This window comes from Mixophyes fleayi, chromosome 12 (genome assembly GCF_038048845.1).
Source record: "Mixophyes fleayi isolate aMixFle1 chromosome 12, aMixFle1.hap1, whole genome shotgun sequence".
Lineage (NCBI taxonomy): Eukaryota > Metazoa > Chordata > Amphibia > Anura > Limnodynastidae > Mixophyes > Mixophyes fleayi.
Genome location: NC_134413.1, coordinates 79,590,135 through 79,616,034, shown reverse-complemented (window position 1 = coordinate 79,616,034; position 25,900 = coordinate 79,590,135). Strand labels below are relative to the sequence as shown.

The window sequence follows — 25,900 nt, the reverse complement described above, 5'->3', positions numbered from 1 at the left end:
GACTGTTATCAATTAGAAGCTGGAGTTTGAACTGTTGCCTCTCCAGATTACGGCCATATATACCGGAGACATACTATAAATGTCTCTGTTACTTATAGCTAGTAAATAGTAATAATATATACAGAGATAGATAAAATGTATTTTATACTTGTTCCTATTTTGCACAAAACTGAGTGATTTTTTTTGATGAGGGTAAGAATATTTTTAGGGAAATTCAAGCACAAGTTACACAAAAGACAACTTCAACAGTTCCTATTTTAATTCCACGTGTTTGCGAATGGATTAATTTACCTGTAATAACGTGCTGTCTTGCAAATTCACTTCTGGCACTGGTGCTAGTCTGGCACTGGTAAGTTGCTCGGTCATACAGCTGAATAGAGGATATAGTAAAGTTTTGTTGACTTATAGTCATCTTGTCATTGTTCCTGTACCAGATATACGTCTGGTTTCCTCGTACATTCGTTATTCCAATACACGCTATAGTCAAAGTCTCATTGTAGAACATCTTTCTCCAGTCAGGTGAGAAGGTCACCACCGGTCTGCCTACATCTTCTACAAAACAACACAACAAAAGGTATATTAAAAAGTACATTTTACTGGTTTACTAATATGATAATTATACATATTTGTAGGGGATATGACTTTGTTGTGAATCCCATATTGGAAGATCAATATTTCCGGCTGCTAATTTACCAATTGGTGCCGTTAGGAAATGACAACAATCCCCTACCCCCGTATTTTATTGACTTTTAGTATTCAAGTGAAAAACAAATTTGCATAAATAAGTAAAAGAGTAGAGTTTTGGCTGACTGTAGTCAATTTTGGAAATTTCTCATGAAAATTACAGTGTATTTCAGCCTGATCCAAATTGATTGTGGCTTTAACAGCAATAAAAAACAAGAAAACAATCCATATTATTTTGCACAACATGCCAGAACAGTAATTAATATAGAGTTAGGGTACTTTGTGAGGAATGGGCAGAGAGATACATGACTTAGATCTTGAGTGCAGACCCAACGAATCATATAACAAGTTGACCCAAGTTGCTTCTCGCAAGCGGGATAGAACACACAGACATTTGAAGGGACCCCTGTCTGAATGAGTGCGGTTTTATTATAGACTAAGCAACTTCTGTGTGCTTACCTGGATTGTTTGGATCTATTGCTGGAAAAGAAAAGACAGAGAAAACATTGAATATTTTACATATAATTACACCCATACAATATACTTTATCATCATCATCATTCGCTATTTATATAGCGCCACTTATTCCGCATTGCTGTACAGAGAACTCACTCACATCAGTCCCTGCCCCAATGGAGTTTACAATCTAAATTCCCCTAACACACACACACACAGACAGACTAGGGTCAATTTTTTTTTATAGCAATCAATTAACCTACCAGTATTTTTTTTGAGTGTGGGAGGAAACCGGAGCACCCGGAGGAAACCCAGGCAAACACGGGGAGAACATACAAACTCCACCCAGATAAGGCCATGGCCAGGAATCAAGCTCATGACCCCAGGGTTGCGAGGCAGAAGTGCTAATCACTGAGCCATTGCCTGCCCATATTTTATCTATATATGTAATTAGACTGTATTGTTTTCAATTCTCTTACAATATCCAATTTTTTCCCCAATTGGCGAATGCATTCTAGAAATGCATTTTGGGATAAATGTCACACATAAACTGACAATTATATTTTTAACGCATATTAAATATAAAAAAATACATAGCTTGTATAGTCCAACTGAAGGCTCCAGAAATCATGTTAGTCTCATCCGTTCAGTTTAAAAATGTCATCCCGTTGCTCAGCAATACATTACTTTCAGAACGATACTTACCAAGGACTTGCAGAGTTGTTGCTACATAGAAAGAAAAAAAAGAGAATTAAAAAAACCTCATAATCTATATTCATGTAAATAAATAAAAAAATAAACAGTCGGCCTGATTCATATTAAGGAAAGTAAAGCAAGAAAATTAGTAACTTTGAACCTTAATAAAACCATGTAGCAATGCAAGGGGTGCGAATGAGTTTATTATTTAGCACATAAGGAAAATACTGGCTGTTTTTTCATGTAGGATACAACTACTTGAAAGCTTTATTTTGACATTAAAAGTTGATCTAGGACATGCCCTACCCCAATTATAAATCTGTCCTCACATTTTATACTTACCTCCCCTCCAATGCAATATGGTTTTGCCAAGGTCCAAAGTTACTCATTTTTTTTGCTTTACTTTCCTTAATGAATCAAGCCCCATATGTAAATGTCATTTGAAGAACCGTGCCTAAAAATGTATATTACATTTAAAAGTGATCCAGGTCTTTCTTACACTGCCGATAGCCTTTTCCATCTCATTGAATGGCTTAGCAGTGCTCCTCTCAGTGACTGTAAGAGGAGGGGCTCAGTGATCATGTCTATGTGTATACCTGGACTCAGACACATATTTGATGCAGGTGCTGTACCCCTGGAGTAAGTTACGAACTGATAATGATGACAATCATTTGAGATGCATCCAATTTAGGATGCAATTTACACTTGCGTTTTATACGGAATCCATCCCCAACTCTACATAAGGTCCTTTCGAAATGTGCTTTTCTTTCTATATAATTTATCTGTAAAACCAAAGAAGCATGTTTCATGATATTGTGGCATTATTCTGGTTAATTTTATTTTTCTTTTGGCAACATCCATTCATATCAGTAACCAATACAAATATATACGTAGACGTGTGTGTACAGTAATATAAGCTAATAGGTTTTACTGGAAGAGGCATAGTGGCTTGTGCATTCATACTGATAGCAAAAGGTCACAATATTGGGTTGCTGAGTTTTGAGAAATACGCCTACGTGAAAAAAGAAGAACACAAGTTTATTCTGTGGCTTAAATAGCAACCAGGAAGTCAACCGTGTGTGTAAACCTAATTTGTTTAGGGAATGCGGTTCTGGTGACAAGAGAAGGGCGCCGCTGGGCCTCTGCCCAAATTTTTCTATGGTTCCACCACTGGTTCTGAGAACAGAAATATTCAGCATTGTGACCTCCCGCTAAAAGGCCACTGAAGCTAAAATGTAAGTTGCCCTATAAAATAGATTTTCTAATAGCATCTACAGTTATATATGAAATTGTTTCAGAAACTGCAGTTATTTGGGATAAAGCTATGATCTAAGGGGAAACATTTTCCTATGCACAGGAAACTGCCTGTCTGTGATCCCGTCATCAGCCACCTTTAACAGAAAATGACTGATAACAGTGAACAATAGCTTGTACTCAGCTACACAGAAAAGGTAAATACAATGGGCCTGATTCATCTTCGAAACGCAATGTGAACACAACATGCATTTTAAAAAAAACTTTTAATACTATAATCATTAATATAAATATATATGTTTAAAAAATATTTCCCCCACCCGGTGAATGCATAAATCAGGATGTTCCTAATGCATACTGTACATAAAATGCATTTGTATAGATTCTCTTACTTGTTCTGGCAGACGTACGTGTAGTCATCACTATCAGCCGGCACTTACACCTGCCCTGGAGCTGGTAAAAAATTGTAACGGCTAAAAAAACACCTGAGAGATGGCCTGAACTTGAACCAGCTGCATGTGTGTACGCCATGGTCATGGATTTACTATACATCGTCTACATTAGTCCGTCCCTTCCCTCCCCCGTTCCACCCTTCAAGTCGTAGCCAGCGGGAAGTGTCACTTGCGTACGGACACCGTTCAGGTCAATTTCACACAAGATAAATGGACCAGCGTTCAAAAATGGATTAGGCCTAATGAGTCTATGGGCCTAAATCATTAAGGAGCAGTGTCATCATTACACTGCCCTTGACACAAGCAGCCATGTCCTCAATAACACATCACTCATCTCCTGATATACTATGTGCTGCTGGGGGACCCCGCTCCTCACACTATATAACTCTCAGTCTGTGGCTTCCTGCTGCCTCCATTCCCCTCCTCACATCATGTCACTGCCCCTGTCACATACAGCCCTGTCCTCACTAACACATCACTCATCTCCTGATATACTATGTGCTGCTGGGGGACCCTGCTCCTTCCACTATATAACTCTCAGTCTGTGGCTTCCTGCTGCCTCCATTCCCCTCCTCACATCATGTCACTGCCCCTGTCACATACAGTCCTGTCCTCACTAACACATCACTCATCTCCTGATATACTCTGTGCTGCTGGGGGGGACCCCGCTCCTTACACTATATAACTCTCAGTCTGTGGCTTCCTGCTGCCTCCATTCCCCTCCTCACATCATGTCACTGCCCCTGTCACATACAGCCCTGTCCTCACTAACACATCACTCATCTCCTGATATACTCTGTGCTGCTGGGGACCCTGCTCCTCCCACTATATAACTCTCAGTCTGTGGCTTCCTGCTGCCTCCATTCCCCTCCTCACATCATGTCACTGCCCCTGTCACATACAGTCCTGTCCTCACTAACACATCACTCATCTCCTGATATACTCTGTGCTGCTGGGGGGGACCCCGCTCCTTACACTATATAACTCTCAGTCTGTGGCTTCCTGCTGCCTCCATTCCCCTCCTCACATCATGTCACTGCCCCTGTCACATACAGTCCTGTCCTCACTAACACATCACTCATCTCCTGATATACTATGTGCTGCTGGGGGACCCCGCTCCTTACACTATATAACTCTCAGTCTGTGGCTTCCTGCTGCCTCCATTCCCCTCCTCACATCATGTCACTGCCCCTGTCACATACAGCCCTGTCCTCACTAATACATCACTCATCTCCTGATATACTCTGTGCTGCTGTGAGACCCTGCTCCTCACACTATATAACTCTCAGTCTGTGGCTTCCTGCTGCCTCCATTCCCCTCCTCACATCATGTCACTGCCCCTGTCACATGCAGCCCTGTCCTCACTAACACATCACTCATCTCCTGATATACTCTGTGCTGCTGGGGGACCCTGCTCCTTCCACTATATAACTCTCAGTCTGTGGCTTCCTGCTGCCTTCATTCCCCTCCTCACATCATGTCACTGCCCCTGTCACATGCAGCCCTGTCCTCACTAACACATCACTCATCTCCTGATATACTATGTGCTGCTGGGGGACCCTGCTCCTTCCACTATATAACTCTCAGTCTGTGGCTTCCTGCTGCCTCCATTCCCCTCCTCACATCATGTCACTGCCCCTGTCACATACAGCCCTGTCCTCACTAACACATCACTCATCTCCTGATATACTATGTGCTGCTGGGGGACCCCGCTCCTTACACTATATAACTCTCAGTCTGTGGCTTCCTGCTGCCTCCATTCCCCTCCTCACATCATGTCACTGCCCCTGTCACATGCAGCCCTGTCCTCACTAACACATCACTCATCTCCTGATATACTCTGTGCTGCTGGGGGGGACCCTGCTCCTTCCACTATATAACTCTCAGTCTGTGGCTTCCTTTTGCCTCCATTCCCCTCCTCACATCATGTCACTGCCCCTGTCACATGCAGCCCGGTCCTCACTAACACATCACTCCTCTCCTGATATACTCTGTGCTGCTGGAGGACCCTGCTCCTTCCACTATATAACTCTCAGTCTGTGGCTTCCTGCTGCCTCCATTTCCCTCCTCACATCATGTCACTGCCCCAGTCACATGCAGCCCTGTCCTCACTAACACACCACTCATCTCCTGATATACTATGTACTGCTGGGGACCCTGCTCCTTCCACTATATAACTCTCAGTCTGTGGCTTCCTGCTGCCTCCATTCCCCTCCTCACATCATGTCACTGCCCCTGTCACATGCAGCCCTGTCCTCACTGATTAATAATGATTTTAGTAGTATGTGTTGTTCATTTATTATATAAAATATAGTTTTTTTCCTACTTCCTATTGTAACGTTATATTGTACATATCTATGTACGCATCCTGCACTGTGTTGTGTTTGTTAACATACGGCAAGTAGCTTTCAGGGAAAAGCGTACTTCCACCCAGTTTCAAATCGAAACACATCTTGAGATCTAGTCGAATTTAAACATGGGCAATACTAAGCTCAAGTTCCGTACTCTTTTATTAAACTTAACTTAACTGCAAGTTACGTTCGGACATAATTCAGGCCCATTGTATTTTTTAAATTATATTTTCCTTTTTTACAATTCTGCTCCTGTCCCCCTCCACCTAATCTTTTTCTTTCCGTGTACATGAACACATCCTATCAGTGTCCTAAATATATATATATATATATATATATATATATATATATATATATATATACACACACACAAACTTTCTCTCAACGTTATGTGTTTGTGTTGGTGTGTTAGAGTGTTGAAAAAAATGTTTGTAGACGAAAGTTCTTCTTATAGCATACACTGCCTATGTATTTTACTGAGTCACATTTACTCACTACTCTATAGAACATGTCTAATTTCTAAGTCTCCCAATTTAAAAAAAACTGCAGATTTGCATCAGGAAGGTCCCATTATTTAAGTACATTTAATTCATATATGTTACAGAACATTTTGCTACACGAAACACAGTACAATATGTATATATATATATATATATATATATATATATATATATATATATATATATATATATATATATAGAACCCATAAAACAATACTTGACAAACATTAACAACAAATACACTACTAGGCGCATATGCTCAATGCATAAAACAAATATAAAAGATACATAAATACATTCACTTGCTCCTATAGTTGAACTAATCTCTGTACTCACAGCCTAAGATCATCAGGACGAAGGTCGACATGGTGTTTCTGGGCAGGATGATGAATTGTTACTGCAGAAACTAAAAGATAAAAACTACATTTTGGTTTCCTGTTTTTGGGGAAGAAGAACAGTCAGTGGATTTCTGGACATCGAGCATAATTAGAATGCGGATTGCGAAATACTCACATGATATTTGAACGATTATCAGGCCAGGAATTTGCATAGCTCGCTTAATGTAGCCATCACCCTGTTAGATTGTGTAAGGTGTAAGCAGTGTAGAACTTCCTCATGTACTCAGAACGTTTTTATATTATAAATAACATACAGACACAGACACTTGGGGCTAGATTTACTAAGCTGCGGGTTTGAAAAAGTGGGGATGTTGCCTATAGCAACCAATCAGATTCTAGCTATCATTTTGTAGAATGTACTAAATAAATGTAAGCTAGAATCTGATTGGTTGCTATAGGCAACATCTCCACTTTTTTTAAACCCGCAGCTTAGTAAATCTAGCCCTTGGTGTGTGGCTATGCTGAACTTTTATAATGTGCCTAAGAGATGCCGCTGGATATAATACACCATTCCGGACCACTAGTGCCGAAACAGTGGTTCTGCATATCTTGCTGCTCATTGTGAGCCTGATTCATTAAGGAACGCCAATGTTTTTTTAATGCTTTTTCATTAATGACATTAATTGGTTTTTCTTTTCTCTACGTTCCGCTGGGACATAGGCATTGGACGTAACCTGTAGCGTATCGTCCGTCAGAGCAGAACGGACCTAGACCCGTATTCAACAAGAAATGTTTCTCCCGATCTGCTTGTAGTTGAATCTGGACGCCTGTATGCCCAAACTACATGCGTTTTCAAAAAGCTCACATTAGTTTTGCGTGCCTTAATGAATATATAAATACATATAAATTGGTGGTAATCTCTTCATCGATGCTGATAAATCCGACGCTGAGGACACCTACAAAAAAAACCCCAACGATTTCAGAACACAACTACAAGAATATACACAGACTTACCTGATCAGCGACTGTCCAGATATCCGATCGTACCAGAAGACTGACAGCGGCTTCTTCCGAATGCACAGGTGTCCGCCAGTAGTGTCTGACGTCAGTAAGCCCTTAATGAATTTTTTATTTAAAGCGGCAATGTCGGGACCACGCAGATTAACTGTTAAGAGAGGGGTCCCGATGTATATAATGTATTATAATTATACACAGTGTAAGAGTGCAGTATTCTGTACGGCAGGCTATAACATCATTAGTTGTTTACTATAGAGATGGAGTACATATATTTGAGACAGTTGCACCATTTGTCTCAAATAAACATGCGTCACATGTACAGACAATAATACCACATTTTTACATTAGAAATAATGTATTTCTTTTAGTTTTTCCATGTTTTATTTAATTGAACATGAAAATGGATGAAATAAAACAGGGAATGTTTGCTAATACTGGGCGTGATTCATTAAGGAGAGCAAAGCATTAAAAGGAGTAACTTTGCACCTGGGCAAAACCATGCTGCATTGGAGGGGTTGGGGGGTGGGTAAATTTAAAATGTGAGGACAGATTTGTAGTTGGGGTAGGACATGTCCTAGATCAATTTTAAATTTCAGTGTAAAAATAAAGCTTTCAAGTATTTGTGTGCCATATGACAAAAACAGCCAGTATTTAACTTATGTGCTAAATAATTTGCACCCCTTGCATTGCAACATGGTTTGTCCTGGAGTACATTTACTCATTTTTTTTGCTGTACTTTTGTTAATGACTCAGGCCCATTGTTTTTAAGATTTGTTAAATGTGAAGACAAATGACTGTTCATTCTGTTTACTAATAGGTGACCCTTTAAACTATGTCAATGTTAACTGCTGACAAGTTCTTCCTGGCGACACCCTTCTCTGCTGTAGAAGTGACTATCTGTGTCCTTATCTCTTTTGCTATTTTGTCTTTTTTTCTGTCAGGATTCAATGCAATAAAGATACATCTATTGTCTACAAAAATAAATTATCACCACATATTATTATCATTTACATTAATTATATGTTAAGCCCAGGTTTAAAAATGATTAAAACTGTTTCAAATAATTAATAGTGGCATTCTACTGAGAATACATATTTTCCCTTTACTAAATATATGAACAAATAATTTTTAAGACAGCAACATGTTTGCATACTATAGTTAATTCAAATTATCCGATGTATTGATTTGTTGCTGATTTAAAGGCTAATTCTAATGATCATTAAAAACTAATGCTACATGATAAAACAGTCAGTATTTAACTTATGTGCAAAACAGAATACTAATTTGCACCCCTTGCATTGTAACATGGTTTTGTCCAGGAGACTTAAATAAGAAGTTTCTTAAGTTAAGATCCTTAATGAATCAGGCCCTAGATTTCTATTTTATCAGAAGAATATAGCACACATTCATAGTTTTGTTCTTATATTATCCATTGACAAACTGTCTATTAATTCTTAATTTTACGGGTCCCTGGTAATGTTGGTTGCCAGTGGTTAGCATTGCTGCCTCATGGCCCTGGGGTCATAAGTTTGATTCTCTGCCAGGGTCCTATCCATGCGGAGTTTGTATGTTCTCCCCATGTTTGCGTGGGTTTCCTACCACGGTCCAAAAATATACTGGTTAATTGGCTACTGGCAAAAATAGACTTGTTTGTGTGGCAGAGAATACTCAGGGGCAAACGCAGGATTTGTAGAGGGGGGTTTCCACACCACGCCACCAGTGGGCGTGACCAGCATGCATGGGGGCGTGGCTATAATTTTAGACAGTGCTTGGCTGCTCTCCAACTCTTCCTATCCCCATAATATACATGGGCAATGCTGTGTGCACTACTGTTAGGTGCACGCAGCTCTTCCTTTTCAAGCAGAGGCGTGTGAAGCGGGGGCAGGATCCAGCCACCTGAATTATACAGTGCCCCAGGCTTGGAGGGGGGTTTCCAGGCACTAGGAACCCCCACCCCCTCGGTTTGCCTATGAATAATGTAAGCTCTGATGGGACAGGGACTGTGAATGATTAAATATTATTTGTACAGTACTGTGTAATATGATGGCACTATGCAAATTAAAAGATTATATTTAGATAGATAATAAGAATTTAATCAAACGGACAAATACTTTAGGCATTTTACAGATTACCTTTCTAGGGCATGTTCTACTGATGCTCAAACATGTGTAAAAGACGGAATGACACAAAAGATAAGTAGTAAATGTGTTTGCTGCACTGATGTTAAGCCAATCTATATACTGACATACACACACCAGTATTTCTTTGTTTAGAACATTAAAATAAGTGGAATATTCAGCACACATATCTACATTCTCAGGGTTATGAACTCTTATAGGGGAGAGTTAAACTAACATTTATAGGGGTCTATTTATCAAGGGTTCAAGGATGATTGGGAGCCCATTGAATCCCATACACAAATTAACAAACCTGTTACAAGCCCCCTCTGATTCTGCACTGTCTCTGAAGATGTTATCGTCTACCTCAGGCCTCCAGACTTTTCGGACAGTGTAGGATTTATGGAGGCCGAAATTCACTACTATTAATCCTACTGTTGGATTAATAGGATCTGTGCAACAAAACCAGTGACTTAGCTCCATATTAAAATTTGGGAATGACCTTCTATAGGATTCTAAGGCCTCCTCTCAATACTCATCCTCCACCGTTGACCTATGTAGTTACGTGATACGGAAGGCCTATACATTTTTGAGGAAATCCACTTGGCATAAGAGATTATTGAATAACATACAAAACTTTGGGAACTCTAAGCTTTAAAATAAGGGGCAATATGCAGCCTCCACACGCATGCAGGAATGAAAGTCTACCCTATAGAAACCAGGAGTTTGCATGTTCTCCCCGTGTTTCCGTGGGTTTCATCCGTGGGCCCTGATTACCTCCCACACTCCAAAAACATACTGGTAGGTTAATTGGCTGCTATCAAAATTGACCATAGTCTGTCTCTCTCTGTCTGTCTGTCTGTCTGTGTGTATATTATTATTATTATCATTTATTAATTAGGCGCCACAAGGTTTCCGCAGCGCCGCACATAGTACAAACAGTAGACTATACAGGGTATAACAGTACAGAACAATAAACAAAAGTACCAATACTTCAGAAACTCCAGGCAGGTAGATGCAATAGACACGGAGCAGAAGAACGGGTAAGGAGACAGGAGGGAAGAGAGCCCTGCTCAAGCGAGCTTACATCCTAAGGGAGGGTTAAACAGACCAGACACAAGAGGAGCCAGTTGAGGGAATGGGAGAGAGGGGAGAATGAGTGGAGGAGATGGGGGTTAAGTGGATGGTTGGTAGGCTTTGAGAAAGAGGTGAGTTTTGAGTGCACGTTTGAAGGAGCATAGAGTAGGAGAGAGGCGGATGGAGCGAGGGAGGTCATTCCAGTGAAGGGGGAATTTAGACTGTAAGCTCCAATGAAGCAGGGACTAAAGTGAATTAGATCTCTGTACAGCGCTGCGGAATCAGTGGCGCTATATAAATAAATGGTGATGATGATGATGATGATGATGATTGTACAACTATTTAATTATAAACTCACTTTGGGTCTATATAACATTGATGGCCAGTGAGTATCATCTTGAATCACTGCATACAAAAGGTACTGTAGCTGGTATTTACCATGCCAGGGCTTATTGACCAGCCCTGGTGAATACCCCGTTCCTAAACTACCTAAAAACTCCTTCACCAGCAGCCTGTGAAAGGAGGAAGTGACCCCCTGTGTGCTATTGTGCATACACGACTAAGGTAACACATCGCAATTGGACAGCCACTTCTCCGACAGCGATGGAGACTGAAGGCTTTTATAGGTTACAGCACTATTGCACTTATCTTAGTAATTCACCTCTAAGAAATCTGGTTGGTAATTAGCACACAATGCATGTATTTCAATGACATTAAGCCTATGTTCCATCCATCTTCTGTTGTGTTAAACGTTCTCCTAAATTTATTTAACCATCATTGCCTTTACTCCTCTCCAATTATAAACCTTGTCTGAGTCTTGTATGTTTGTTTTTCTCCCACTAAACATTGCAGCTTCTACCGAATTAATTTGTCATTAAGCAAAATAATTTATATACATTTCCGGTTTCTTTTCCACTAGTAAACTGTGCAGTACATCTATCTGTTTCCTGATTTTGACTAATTATTTTGAAATTGTGCAGTTACTTGCTTCCCTAAGCACTAAAATTATCACCATGAATATTGTTTGTTTTCGTTCGACAAAACTCATGATTATCACTTCCTTTTTCCCATGAATTATGTCCATCCTGTTTTGTTTGCACTGTGTTCCCTGTGAATTCTCTTATATAATACCCTCAGATGACATTAAAATATTTTGTGCTCACTGACAAAAGAATCTATTTTTACATGTCCTCACAATATATGATTAAAATGTCTAGTTTATCTTTTCATTTCTGTATATCAAGGACCACTAAACAATAATTTATTTTTTTCAGATGTGATATATATGAGTTGATACAAAATTCAAGTCCTTTAGCAGAGTGGAAATGACCATACGTTGCAGTAATCTCACTCTGAACAACTGAATCTCTGTTCTCCCCTGCTCCAGAAAATAAGGTACGATAGCATGTTGTATATTCCTTCTCTCCGCCCAACTCATAGAGAGCTTGCAGTTATTTCTAAGGGATAATTCATAACTGCAGTGTAAATAGGTTGTATCAAATGAATCCGTTGATAAGTTGGTGTAACAGTTAAAGACTTGGGGCTAGATTTACTAAGCTGCGGGTTTGAAAAAGTGGGGATGTTGCCTATAGCAACCAATCAGATTCTAGCTTTCATTTATTTAGTACCTTCTACAAAATGACAGCTAGAATCTGATTGGTTGCTATAGGCAACATCCCCACTTGTTCAAACCCGCAGCTTAGTAAATCTAGCCCGCAGAGTCTGATGTAATTGTGTTTGATGGCTTTTTACATCCCAGTGTGAGGAGATAAGCCTGCCACTTTTAGCAGGGTCCAGGATGTTCACTTTAGAGACTTGAATAGACCTTGTGGTGCTAATCACAGCTGGAGATCCTGTGTAGACAGCATGTGAAAGCCTATACAGGTATATAGAAATGTGAACTTGAAAGGAAATTAATTCATTCTTCATATTTTGGGAAATCTGGATGCCACTCTGTACTGAGGAGCCAAAACCACACAAGGGTCTTGAAAGATAGATACCAACTACACAGGGAACAGCCATAGGCACATGTATTTCAGGATGAGATTGGATATTGTTGTAATTCCATTATGTTTGGTATTTAAACGTGCGGGAGAATATGACCGGGTTATTGAGAGGGGTGTTATTTCTCTGAGATATATCTGTGAAGAATTACCAACAGGTCAAAACTTAGGAATAGTTTGACCAAATCTGAGGTAACACCCAGGGGACATTTCCGCCCCCCACATTAGCATTCACGCTGCCCCTGTGAATGCCGTCCCATTCGAGTTTGCTTAAAAACCTGTGTCTGGAGGGACAAAGGGTCAGCTTCTTGGGGAATCAATCTAATTGAAGGACTGTCCATCTTTCCTGCCTGCCCCAGGCATACGGATTATTATTTGTAAGTAATGCTCTGTACTTTCATCCCATTTATTTTATAAGAAACAATTGCACTATATTTGTATGTATTTCATTATCTTTTTATCTTAAGCATTGTGGATGTATTTTCCATATTAAATTACACTTAATAAGTTCTAGTCTCTGTGTTCTTACGAATTCACGCGACAGTTTGGTCCAGACTCTACCTAAAGGAAACTTTTGGTAACCTTGTGGTTTATGTGAACTCTGATTAAAGTAAATTGTGTTAGATTAATGCTAGGGAGAACCGAAGGCTTCCTAAATAAGAGTGTCAGCTCTTGTCTGAAAAAAAACCTTGGTGGTGGTAATTAGTATCGCAAAGCTAGTGTGTGTCATAGATAGGGAAGGATTTAATCATTTTAGACAGACCAGGTGGTTGTTGTTTGGTTAACCCTGTGTCACATATGCATCACGCAGACTCAGGTGAGTGCTGTTCGTGACACCATGCTACTCAACAAATATGGTCATCTTGCTCCAAAAATATATACACTTCAGTGGAAATCTAGACATATGTGTAAATTGAGGCAAATTATGGGTTATCAAATAAAGTGGGCACTGCTATATCATTATAATAAAACCACCTAGGCACTTACCATCTGGGTTCTGTAGAAGACTTCAGTTCCCAAAATAATTCAGATTCAACAGATTTGAAAGTTGAACATCTTTAAGTGTACATTTAGAGACAGTGCTCTAGGATGTAATGTGTACTTGCTCCCTTGTCTAATACTTACAGCTGATGGCTTTCCATACGAATCAAGATTGAAATTACGAGCTTCGATTCCTTACGATCTTGATTTATCCTGCACATACAACGTAGTTGACCATCTCCAAGTTATCCTTGGGACTTTGAAAACATTTCCAACTGAGCTATTTTGGACTTGCTATGTCACCTTGGCTTTTACATTGTTTAGCACTTATTTATTGAATCTTGGTGCTTGTTTACAAGATTGTAGGTGATGGGGAACTAGCAGACAGCTATTTGCATGATCAATTCTATTGTATGATCCAGTAGTATCCTTTCCCTCACAGTATAACATGTTTTTTGGGGTGGAAAATATGATTGTGCTTCCTAGATTTTTTGGTGGGGCAGCCTATTGTTTCTTAATGTGTACAAGTTATAAATGTTTGCCACCCATAATATCTTGGGAGATTTTAAATAAGTTGTATGAGGATGGGTCAGCACTACTTTTCTTTTCTTCATTGCCCCTGGCATAAGCATTGCTTTGTTTCTTACACAATTTACCTAGCGATATGGGGTTGTATGAGCTCATTCACCCTATTTCATTATTGTAATATCAGATGTAATTTGTTTTCACCACTGCTTGGACCTGACACATTGTCCTCAAAGTGTACAAAGATGTCATCACTTATAGAGTAATAAAGAGGATGATAGAAGTCAACAAGTTCCTTTTAATATCTGAACTGCAAACAAGGGCTACTCAGTCCTTAATTTCATTCTTTACTCAAATGTACAAAACCGCTACTTTAACTTAAGGGAAGTTTGTCACAATTTTGGAGAAGTACTTCTCTTTTATTCACACAAGTCACCATTTTCTATGAAGTACAGACAGTCAATACAATAAACTTGACAGTTTGGCGTCCCCACACAATAAGACATTATAGACACGTTGAACTGACAAAGTTTTTTGAGCCACCCAGTGCATTTAATAAAAATAAAAAAAAAGATGACAAGAGATGAGATGACAAAGAGCACAAAGTGCCTGTTCATTTGTACAATTAGATAACTAATTACGCTTTTAACAAGTGTAGAAATTAATATTTTGGTCAGTTGCCATCCCATTTATTCATTGGCTAAACCCTGCAGTCCATGGAGTTCTGGAGCAGCCAGAGCAAAGCCCTAGTAGCACTGCTAATTTATAATACTGGTTGACTAGGTTGCCCTGTGTTGCCTTTTTGCCCTAGGTTGACTGGTTGCCCTGTGTTGACTCTTTGCCCTGGTTGACTAGATTGCCCTGTGCTGACTCATTGCCCTAGGTTGAGTGGTTGCCCTGTGCTGACTCATTGCCCTAGGTTGACTAGATCGCCCTGTGCTGACTTATTGCCCTAGGTTGAGTGGTTGCCCTGTGTTGACTCTTTGCCTTGGTTGGCTAGATTGCCCTGTGGCTGACTTATTGCCCTAGGTTGAGTGGTTGCCCTGTGTTGACTAGGCGTCAGCAAGTTCAAATTACAGTGGTTGACCTGACACTGAATTTTGCACTGTTATAGTGAGAGTTACCCCAAGATGGAAAAGGCTGGTTATAACATTTATAAGGGGCAGGGTGGTTCATTCTAATAAAAACAATAAGTAATGTAAAACAGACAGTATATATCAATAAACCTGTAAATCTCATAGCCAGCTCCAGAGCTAGACCGTCTAGGATGATTTTCTCTACAACGGAGAAACAAACAGCTTAGGGGCTGTAATGATAAGAGACTCCCAGGCTAGTCACCGCAGGACCGGTACCACTATGAAAAGTTGCTAGTGCTGCACTGAGAAGGGGACGTCTCCTAAACATTTCTGGAATCTGAGAAATTGTGTATGGAAGTGGCAACATTTCCATCCCTGTTGTTCCTTCATAATGGCCAAGTGGGTCCAAAAGACTCTATATATATTTTGCCTCAAAAACAACAGTAAAAATGAACAGACTCACACACCTGTTATATAGATAAAGTTTAATTGAATACAATAAATGCACTCCCCACCAACCTTGTTTTATAATATATATTTTTAAAAAATTGGAGCAATTTAATACAAGACAGAAAGAAGATACATTAAAAAAAATCAAAATATACAAAATAAATCAAAATCACATTTTGAGACAAAAAGTAATTAGACAAATTAATACCAAATGTGCAATAAATTTATCAAATAAAAATAAAATATTAGTATCCCTTTAATATTACATTTATGGTTCAGTCTCATTGCATTGTACATGTACATAAACTCACAGGATTACATAAACGCATGTAATTAAATATTCAAAGGGAAACCGCAATGTCTTCTTAAGTTATGCAATAAATAAATAAGGGTCATTTAGAAGAGAAAAATAAATAGTTCCTATTTACTAAGGGGTTAGCTCAAATGTGATGCCCAGCGGTACTTTTTATTGCTCTCCCTAATTTCTGCAAAATTGTGTGCAAAGAATCTTCTAAAATAAACTGTGATAATCCCAAATGTGGCTAAGTACTATATATGTGCAATTATTTATAAATAAATTTAATTCCAACAGAAACAAACCTCACAGACAAACAGCCAACGTAAGTCATCTATTTCACCCAAAATAACCCCGAAAAAAAATATTTTGATTTAGCAAAAGATCTTAAGATCAGTATAGAAAAATTTAATTAAGAAATACATTTAACAACATTTCTCTTTAATGTTTCCATTACATTTCTGCACAGTGACTATAAAGGCTTGACCTAGTAACAGGTAGCGCAGTGGTCTCATTTGAAAAAAAACACAGCTAATTTTCAAGCAATACAATACTTTGGGCACGTAACAGGAAGGAAAGAGTTTTAACATCTATATTCTTTTACTGTAAATTGCATTATTCTACAAGTCCTGGTGATTGTCACCATGCCCTTCATCGTGTTCATTGCAGCGATCTGTAAGTAGTAATATTTTTACTAATTTAATTACAATGATCCGGTGCTTATGGTGAGCGCAAAATGTCTTGGGCATGAATGGAATTCCTAGAAATAATATACAAACCTACAGATCATTATTATTATTTTCCTTAAACACCAAAAATTCCAGGAGTGAAATTACATATGGGTTCAGTGCAATAAAGTAGCACAGTGGTTTAGTGGTTAGCACTTCTGCCTCACAGCACTGGAGTCATGAGTTCAATTCCCGACCATGGCCTTATCTGTGTGGAGTTTGTATGTTCTCACCGTGTTTGCGTGGGTTTCCTCCGGGTGCTCCGGTTTCCTCCCACACTCCAAACACATACTAGTTAATTGGCTGCTGTTAAATTGCCCTTAGTCTCTCTCGGTCAGTGTGTGTGTATGTTAGGGAATTTAGATTGTAAGCTCCCATGGGGCAGGGGCTGATGTGAGTGAGTTCTCTGTACAGCACTGTGGAATTAGAGGCGCTATATAAATAACTGATGATGATGATGAATAGAGTAATCGTTGCTGACCTATTGCAACAAATCAAATCTCTACGGAAAATTAGAAAACAAGTACACTATTAATCAAATTAGTAGCCCAGCCAGTAGAAGGGATTCACGGCAAATCGGAAATGATGATGTTAAAAGAAAAGGATAACGGAGAATTGCCCCTTTAAAGTTTGCAGGTCAATTTAATCAGCACCTGTAAATAAAGTTTCACCTGGCTTTACCAGAAAAAAGAATGCAAAAGAGGAATATTGATTGTTATTTAAAGTTCCATTGCAGTGGAGTCAGAAGAGAGGACATTTTTATATAAATGACCCCTCTGCAAAACAAGGTCCAATTATAATATTGACAAATGAGTTGTTATTAGCTGGTATGAAATAAATAAAAGGTTAACCTTACTAAAGTGAACCAGGTTAATCGGATAATCCTATGGGAGTGCAGTATTTGCAAAATTCTTTGTCTCCTAATCAACAAATAATTTGTCCCTGTATTGTATACATACAGCTTAATAAATTTATTATATCTTTTTTTTTGTTTATTTTACAGCAATGATTGAGCTGGGAATCTCAGGTAAGTTTACTGCAGCAATAGCTATGTAAGAAAGCGAAAAAAAACAACTAAATCTGTAATAGCAAATTAATTGACAAGAAATTCCATAGTCAATAATAATTTACATCAATGGATGAACACATGCTCATATAACAGTTTTTTTCTTTTGATATAAAAGTGAATACAATTCCTTGTTTAAAAAACTTCTGTATTATGAAGAGTCCCATATAAATAAGAAACAATATCCTTTGACGCAGCTTGGTTTACCACTCTAAACACAATACTGTTAATGTAGTGTAGAACGCACGCCAGTTTGTGTAGCGTGCCTTGTGTGAAATATCTACTCAGACGCATGGGAAATGGCTTGAATCAGAACACACAACTTCCAGATTGATGATCGGTGGGAACAGCTACTCAAGGAATTTCAAAATGTTCTCTTCATGCCGTGGTTTAAAAATATTTTATTGAATATTATCTATTTATAGTATGCAAATATTAAATTTATGTTTGCATGTCATGTGACGCACCATTGAATATAATGGTGAGTGCTTAACATTACCTCCTTTTATTTGGTGTACAACCAGTTCCCTTGCATAGAGGGGAAGAAGTTAAGGATAAATGGGAGGGACAAAGAAGAGACAAGGCGATACTCTCACCACATCGGGGCCCCCCGTATTCTTCTAATAAAATTAAAATGCTTCTAATGCTATCACAGGAAACGTTACCATCACTGCTATGACGGAATGAACATAGGTCAAAGTTGATAAGGAAAATTTGAGTGTGTAACGTTTTGCGGAATACCCAATTTCTGTAGAGTGAAGATGAGGAAGTGTGTAAAAGAAAGAACCTTTCTACCCTCAGTTTATCACATAAAGGGGTAAATGTATCAGGCTGACAGTTTTCCGGTGAGTTTGAAAAGTGGAGATGTTGCCTATAGCAACCAATCAGAGTCTAGCTATCATTCTGTAGAATGTGCTAAATAAATGATAGCTAGAATCTGATTGGTTTTTCAAACCTGCTGGAAAACTTTCAACTTGATACATTTAACCCCAGAAGTTTATTGTATATACTGCTCCCTTTTATCTCTTGTCAGCTCTTATTTAAAATGTTTACCTTTTATTAAGATTATTACTATAACACATTGTAAGTGTCCTTCTTTGGCAATTTGTAATGTCGTAAAGTAGATAATTCTATTTTTAATATGTGTTATTTTATAGGTTCTGCAGTCAGACCTGCTGTGACTTTTACTCCTAACTGGAGAGAGATATTTCCTGGGGAAACAGTGACTCTAACGTGTGATGTGGGATCTGATGCTGAAAGCAATCAGCGCTATGTTTGGTACAAAAAAAAAGAAATTCTTAATAAAGAGCAAACACAGAATATATCAATTTTATCTGCAACGGTGGAAGACAGTGGGGACTATCAGTGCTCTGCAGGAACTGAGATCTTAAGTTACCCTGTCAGATTGGATGTTTTATATGGTGAGTTTTTCATTTATAATAACTAACAAATACTATCTGACCTGTCCCCGATTAGCTAATGGGGGATCATTCTCTCTGACCCCAAGCCCCCTCTTATAACACGAAGATGGGAACTAATCAGGCTTTTGGATTCCAGTGCAAGGGAACGGAGTCTGTCTATCTGTGGAAGTGCTATACTGACCCCTACTGGAGAGGACTAGATAAACTCTCTCTTTCACATTACTAAAAATAATAACTTATGAAGAAAAAAAGAGAGACACTTTTTGTTTTACAATATATTGCTTCAAAGTTATTCCATGTCCATAATTACTAATAACATTATTAATCACTCCATATCAATTTGATGAATACTTAATTAAAAACTTAATTTGATCTATTATAACCAAAAAGAAGAAATTAAAGAAGAAATGAAAATAGTGTATTAAAAAAGTTGCATATATCACAATTGCTATGAGGTTATGCTATAGAATATTGTAATTTAATTTAATTTATATTAAAAATGTCAGGATTATTTAATTTAAAAATTCTTACAATTGGGTTCATATTTCCTGAGGTTTTATTATTATTTCCATCTATGTTAAATAATCAAATGACATATTATATAGTTATCTGATCTTCTAAATTTAAAATGATCTTATCGCTATATAGGGTTTTATAGCTTGATCTTATTTTCCTTATTAATCATAAATATCGTTTCTTAGTTATAATTAATTCTTAGAACATCTTCTTGCACATTGTGGTCTAATGATATTTTTTTAAAGCATCAAAAATAAAAAAAAAGAAGGAGATATATAACATCTTTTAGAGTACATCAACTCTGGGTGTTCTCTAAGAGATGGCGAGACTTCACCATAACAGGGTCAAATTTGGGAATTATTTCTATAGCAGAAACCACGTGACGTCTGTTTGTTTCCTTGCTTCTCTGACTCACATAATAATTAGCTGGAGTAGTCTAAATTTCTGTCCGATATACAAAAGTATGTTGTGTAAGGACCACCCATTAATACATACATTATCATTTCTATTTTCAGCATCTCTCATTCTGCAGGCGCCCCCCTTTATATTTGAAGGTGACCCACTGACGCTGAGATGCCACAGCTGGCCTACATATAACGATAATGAAGAGACATATTTCCATACAGATAATAAATATACACAGCCCGAAAAGCATGTACTATATATTCCAAATGTAACCACAGCTATGACTGGGATGTACCAATGTACAAAGAAAGTAGAACGTTATGTTAAAAAGGATGAGACGTTTATCTTGGTCCATGGTAAATATGGTAATTTCAGTAATTAATATGTTAATAGTACATAAGTGGTTTTAAGAAACACATTCAATTGAATTAGGTCCCCTCTAAGGCAATGATTTTGCAGTCTAAGCATATTCCCCTTGTCTTGCTTTACAATAGAATCTCTCAATATCTTGTATTTAATAAGATTTTAGATTTCTGAAGCCTGTGAAATTTTGCTAAGTCTTTGTTATAGACAAGGGTACAAAACATGAGTGTCAAAGGCATTACATGTATGTTATGGGTTAGAAAACTTCAATCAAGTGTATATTTTATAATGCAGGACTTGCTGTTAGATCTTTTATCATCATCATCATCATTTATTTATATAGTGGCACTGATTCCGCAGCACTATACATGGGCAGCACAGTGGCCTAGTGGTTAGCACTTCTGCCTTGTAGCACTGGGGTCATGAGTTTGATTCCCGACCATGGCCTTATATGTGTGGAGTTTGTATGTTCTCTCTGTGTTTGTGTGGGTTTCCTCTGGGTGCTCCGGTTTTGCCATGAAATAATGAATTCTTCTGCCAGTGTCACATGACACAGTACAAATCTCTGTGTGTGTTATATTGTGTGCATTTGATTGACAGTTTGTTCTTACACCCTATGTTGTAGCATTACACAGGAGGTTTGTCATGTGATCATCATTTAGAGTTCTGGGCCCCTTGCCCACCAACTATGACCACAAACATGAAAATTTCATTACTGGAAGAGAAGCCACCCATGCACATTTATTAGCTGAGAATTGAGCAGCAACTACTTTTCTGTATTCTATATCAAAAATATATTTTTGACATGAAATGATAACAAAGCATAAAGCTATTCAACTTACAAAAATAAAGGCAACAAGTAGTTAAATATTAGAAAGCTAACTGCACCTCTCTTAGTGCCAATAGATGAGGTACCTCTGACACTCTAATTACTCTAGCTGGTTTGCTTGAACAAGAGTCTGCAGCAGTTTTTTGCACGTTATACAATAATTTCACAGTATTTTACACAGTTCTTAACACACTGTTCAAAACCCAAACCCTTTAAACATGTAATTGCACAATAATAGTTTTAGCTCTCTTGTTGGAGAATACTGGTCGCCTGTCATCCTTCACAGTATTTGCAAGTCCCTAAACTAGGCAGATGATCCTTGGACACAGTACTTTACACAGATGCCTTTGAATAGAGACCTCTTACGTCCCTGGCGATCCAGTTATCATTTTTCTCTAGAAACAACAGCTCAGTTGATCACCTCACTCTATGCAGATGAGCAACTTGAATTCAAACACAGTCACTTGAATAAATGATGTTTAATCACACATACCAGGTAGCAGGTTAAATCACTTGGCACTTGAATAAATGCAGATACAGATTTCCATAGCAAATGAACTTTCTCTGTAATCTCAGAATGGCTGCTCCTCATGGGCTGAATTATGCTCACACAAAATGTTGGGGGGCAAACTTAATTCTCTCTGTTCAGCAGCTTTATTCTTCCTGTAGTCCTACAACTTTGTACAGCAGTAGCAATTTGTTACCGTAGCAAACATCTATACCACTTCAAGACGGTGAAACTTAGTCTCTCAAACCTAACAACCCTCCCTCCCTAATCTCTATTACCCTTGCAAAAGATATCTCAGTCCAGCACTTGGAAAATGGCCTAACACCAATCCACATCTTCAGGACTCCCCACACTATCCCATAGCTCTGCACTCTAAGAGTAGTATCTCAATCACCAGCAAACAACTAATATAACCAGCTATAATTATATGCAATTCCTCCACTCCAAAGCTCCTTGTTTGATTGCTCCTTCGATGGCTTCTGTCTACCACTCTGTCCCAAATGGCAGCTTCAGGCTTGTGTTTTTCTCTCTCTTCACAGTATCTCTTTCTCTCTCTCTCTTACTGCTTAGCTGCGTTCTCTCTGCTTCAGATCTGTATTCTTTTTTTATGCAAACTTGGTATCTTTCTCCGTCAGCTTCATTTTCTTCACAGAGCCCTCTCTCATATTTTTCCCTCACACATTGATTCTGCCCCCCTGTTTTAGTGCCTTTTTCTCTCATTTGAGCAGACATATCCAATGGGCTCTCTTCAAATATGTTTATTTGATGACATAAGAGCTAATTTACAATGTCACCCAGTTTGCGAAGGTGCACCTAGGTTCCCTCCAAAGTGTATGGATTTGTGGAATAATATGGTGGTGTTTGCATCCACCAGTCAAGAGATAGAAGGACAATTCTTGTTAATTTTCTGGCTCTGTACCACTCTCCCATGTAGCAGCCTGTTACAGATATACAGATCCCTGTCTCACAACACAGATTTGTGACTGCTTATTTTCTCAGATTAAAAAAAATACTGTACATATAAACAAGGAACAACAATACTGCTCATGTACTATAAGGGATAATACACGTCTAGCTGAAAAATAAGGATCTTGGAAACACAAACTTACACTTGTTGAATTTGAATATCCTGTTGTTTCACTGAAGATATCCCATATATACAGTGTATATCGCATAACCCCTGTTTTATGAAGATTACTTCCAAATCTATCTTCTTCTATTTCTTCTTCTTCTTCTTCTTCCTTTTCTTCCTTCTTCTTATTCCTCTTCTTCTTCCTTCTTGTTCTTGTTCTTCTTTCTTCTTCTTCTTCATTCTTCATTCTTCATTCTTCTTTCTTCTTTCTTCTGTCTTCTTTCTTTTTCTCCTTCTTCTTCTTCTTTTCTCTATGAAAAGCTGCCAACAGTCTATCAGAAAATCTGAATAGAATTATGTTTTCTCACCTACTGAATTGTTTTTCAAATTGTGGAAAGTAAGAAATGTATACAAATGTTTTTCCCACTATCATCTATCTTTTAATAAATGATAATGGGATTACAGGGAAAGGATCATGTTTCCATGTAAATTTATTCCAGAGATTCATGGTAAAAAAACAGTTTTCCTTTTTTTCCTCATGAAATTGTGGAGAAAATCAAATATTATGTTTGTCTTCCATTTTCACAAAAAATTTTGACAACATTTTTGAGCATATCCAGAAATGTAAGACTAAAACAGGCAGGTAAAAAACACAGGAACACAGCCGTTATTAGAGATGACTTTGTATCTAGAGTGTGTAGGGCTCAAAAAGGGGGCTATAATCCCATCTCACACTGGCTGCATGATGGGGAACATTTATGTAATCTGCAGGTGTACATATATATTTGTGTGCGACACAGCACCAACCACAAAATGAAATCAGCGTTTTGTGCAGCAGTTGCTTACTGTAAATGACCCACATTTCACACCATACGCAGCATTTTATTATCATCTCTTTCAGATATATTTGTTACTCCACAAATTGTAAATCATCAATCATCAGTAACAGAGGGTGATGACGTGGCTCTGACATGTGACACACAACGTAACCCAATCAGAGCTACTACAGAGCTGCAGTTTGCATTCTACAGAGATGGGCGGAATGTTCAGGAATTCAGTGTATCTGATACATACAGAGTTCCGTCAGCTCAGCTGGAGGATTCTGGGAATTATACCTGTGATGTGAGAACTTCCACCGGCAGTGTGAGGAAGAGGAGTAACGTGTTGTATATCCAGATAGAAAGTGAGTACCTAAATCTGGGCCAGACTTTGTTTTGTTCTACTCAAATCTTATACATATGTTCAATGTAACATGTGTATTTTCATATTTCTCTCTGACCATCATTTATCCCATATCCTGATTTCTGCATTGCGTGTGTGGAAGGGTGATAAAGAGAATATTGATACATTTTGCTCATGTCTGGACATCAATCACTTGTGCATTCATTTGCCTTTTAATATCAGTCAAAATAGAATTTTGTTTTCTGAATTTAATCATCTATATTGAAAATCAGGAAATGAAAACCAGGAATTAAATTAAGCCCACTGATTTCAATTCTGTCATTGGATTTAACAATTGAAGAGTAATAATGTGGGGGCTTTGTATGTGGTTATTTGTTGTGTTCTATTTCGAGGTGGAAAGGACTGGAGAGGGCATTGGTGTAAATGGCACAAAGAACAGTATGGAAAGGGAACAAGCAAAAAAGCAAGGCTATGTAGGAGCATAACAAATAATTATAAATTACACCATAGTTAGCGTATTTCTCCCTGTGTATAAGTAATAAAATATCATAACATGTGATCCTAATATAGGCACTTTTTTGAAAACTGGTTCTTCTACAATGAATAAAAAATGTATATTTGCAAGATATTCAGGGGAACAATCACTGCTCTGTGTATTCTATACTTGCATCCATGGCCACAGTAGACACAAATTCCATAGCTCAGCTCTGACACCAAACAAATCGGTCTCGTCATGTGTTGTGAGCATACAGTTGGATATAAATTGGTTCGTACAAGGTCACTTACCTGTTGTATGACAGAAGGGATTTACATGACTTTATGAGTTGGTGTTACTGTCTTGTATATAATTAGAGCAAAAACGAGTCTGTGATAATGGAAATACTGTTTCTATTTTTACAAAACATGCGATCTGTAAACAAGTAACAGTTGAACTGTCAAAAATTAACTTGTGTCTGGTATTTTCCTACAGAGAAAGTATTCACAGTGACTAAACCTGTACTTGTTGGGGCCATAATCGGGTCTCTAGTGGTCGTATTCCTCATCTCTGTTCTCCTTGTCTGGACACGTAGAAATAAAAGCTCTTTATCCCTTCTTTTATATCAAGCAGCACATCCAGCAAATATAACAGGTAACTATGATTTACTGTATCCGTTTCATGATCATGTTAAAGATTTAAACACCCATCCATGGATATGTGGAAAAAAAGGGTCCATAGATTAAGGAAAGCATGAGTTCCAACAGCCACCACACTACTACTGGGACAATGTAAGTGTGCTCACTAGCTACTTTCATAATCATCACCATTAATTTATATAGCGGCACTAATTCCACAGTGCTGTACTCACTCACATCAGTCCCTGCCACATTGGGGCTTACAGTCTAAATTCCCTAATATACACACAGACAGACACACAGGCTAGAGTCAATTTGATAGCAGCCAATTAACCTACCAGTATGTTTTTGGAGTGTAGGAGGAAACCGGAGCACCTGGAGGAAACCCACGCAAACACAGGGAGAACATACAAACTCCTCACAGA

At 38.2% G+C, this 25,900-nt stretch overlaps 2 protein-coding genes across 3 annotated transcripts in view; one reads left to right on the top strand and one right to left on the bottom strand.

Moving 5' to 3' along the window:
- LOC142108163 (Fc receptor-like protein 5) overlaps nucleotides 1-6,975 on the bottom strand; it is a 43,775-nt gene extending 36,800 nt beyond the window's left edge. Inside the window, exons 1-5 of one of the 2 annotated variants that reach the window (XM_075191777.1) lie at nucleotides 6,907-6,975; nucleotides 6,730-6,799; nucleotides 1,846-1,866; nucleotides 1,144-1,164; nucleotides 292-552 (exon numbers count right to left, since the gene is read on the bottom strand). In XM_075191777.1, coding sequence (XP_075047878.1) covers nucleotides 292-552; nucleotides 1,144-1,164; nucleotides 1,846-1,866; nucleotides 6,730-6,760 — 334 coding nt within the window. In that variant the 5' untranslated portion in view covers nucleotides 6,761-6,799; nucleotides 6,907-6,975. Of the gene's footprint in view, nucleotides 1-291; nucleotides 553-1,143; nucleotides 1,165-1,845; nucleotides 1,867-6,729; nucleotides 6,870-6,906 lie in introns of those variants that run through there. The other variant, XM_075191776.1, reaches the window with a different exon arrangement.
- The window catches only part of LOC142108392 (Fc receptor-like protein 5), an 87,550-nt gene extending 61,967 nt beyond the window's left edge, over nucleotides 1-25,583 (top strand). Inside the window, exons 6-7 of the mRNA XM_075192015.1 lie at nucleotides 24,082-24,363; nucleotides 25,333-25,583. Coding sequence (XP_075048116.1) covers nucleotides 24,082-24,363; nucleotides 25,333-25,583 — 533 coding nt within the window. The remainder of the gene's footprint in view (nucleotides 1-24,081; nucleotides 24,364-25,332) is intronic.
- Nucleotides 25,584-25,900: the final 317 nt, after the last annotated feature.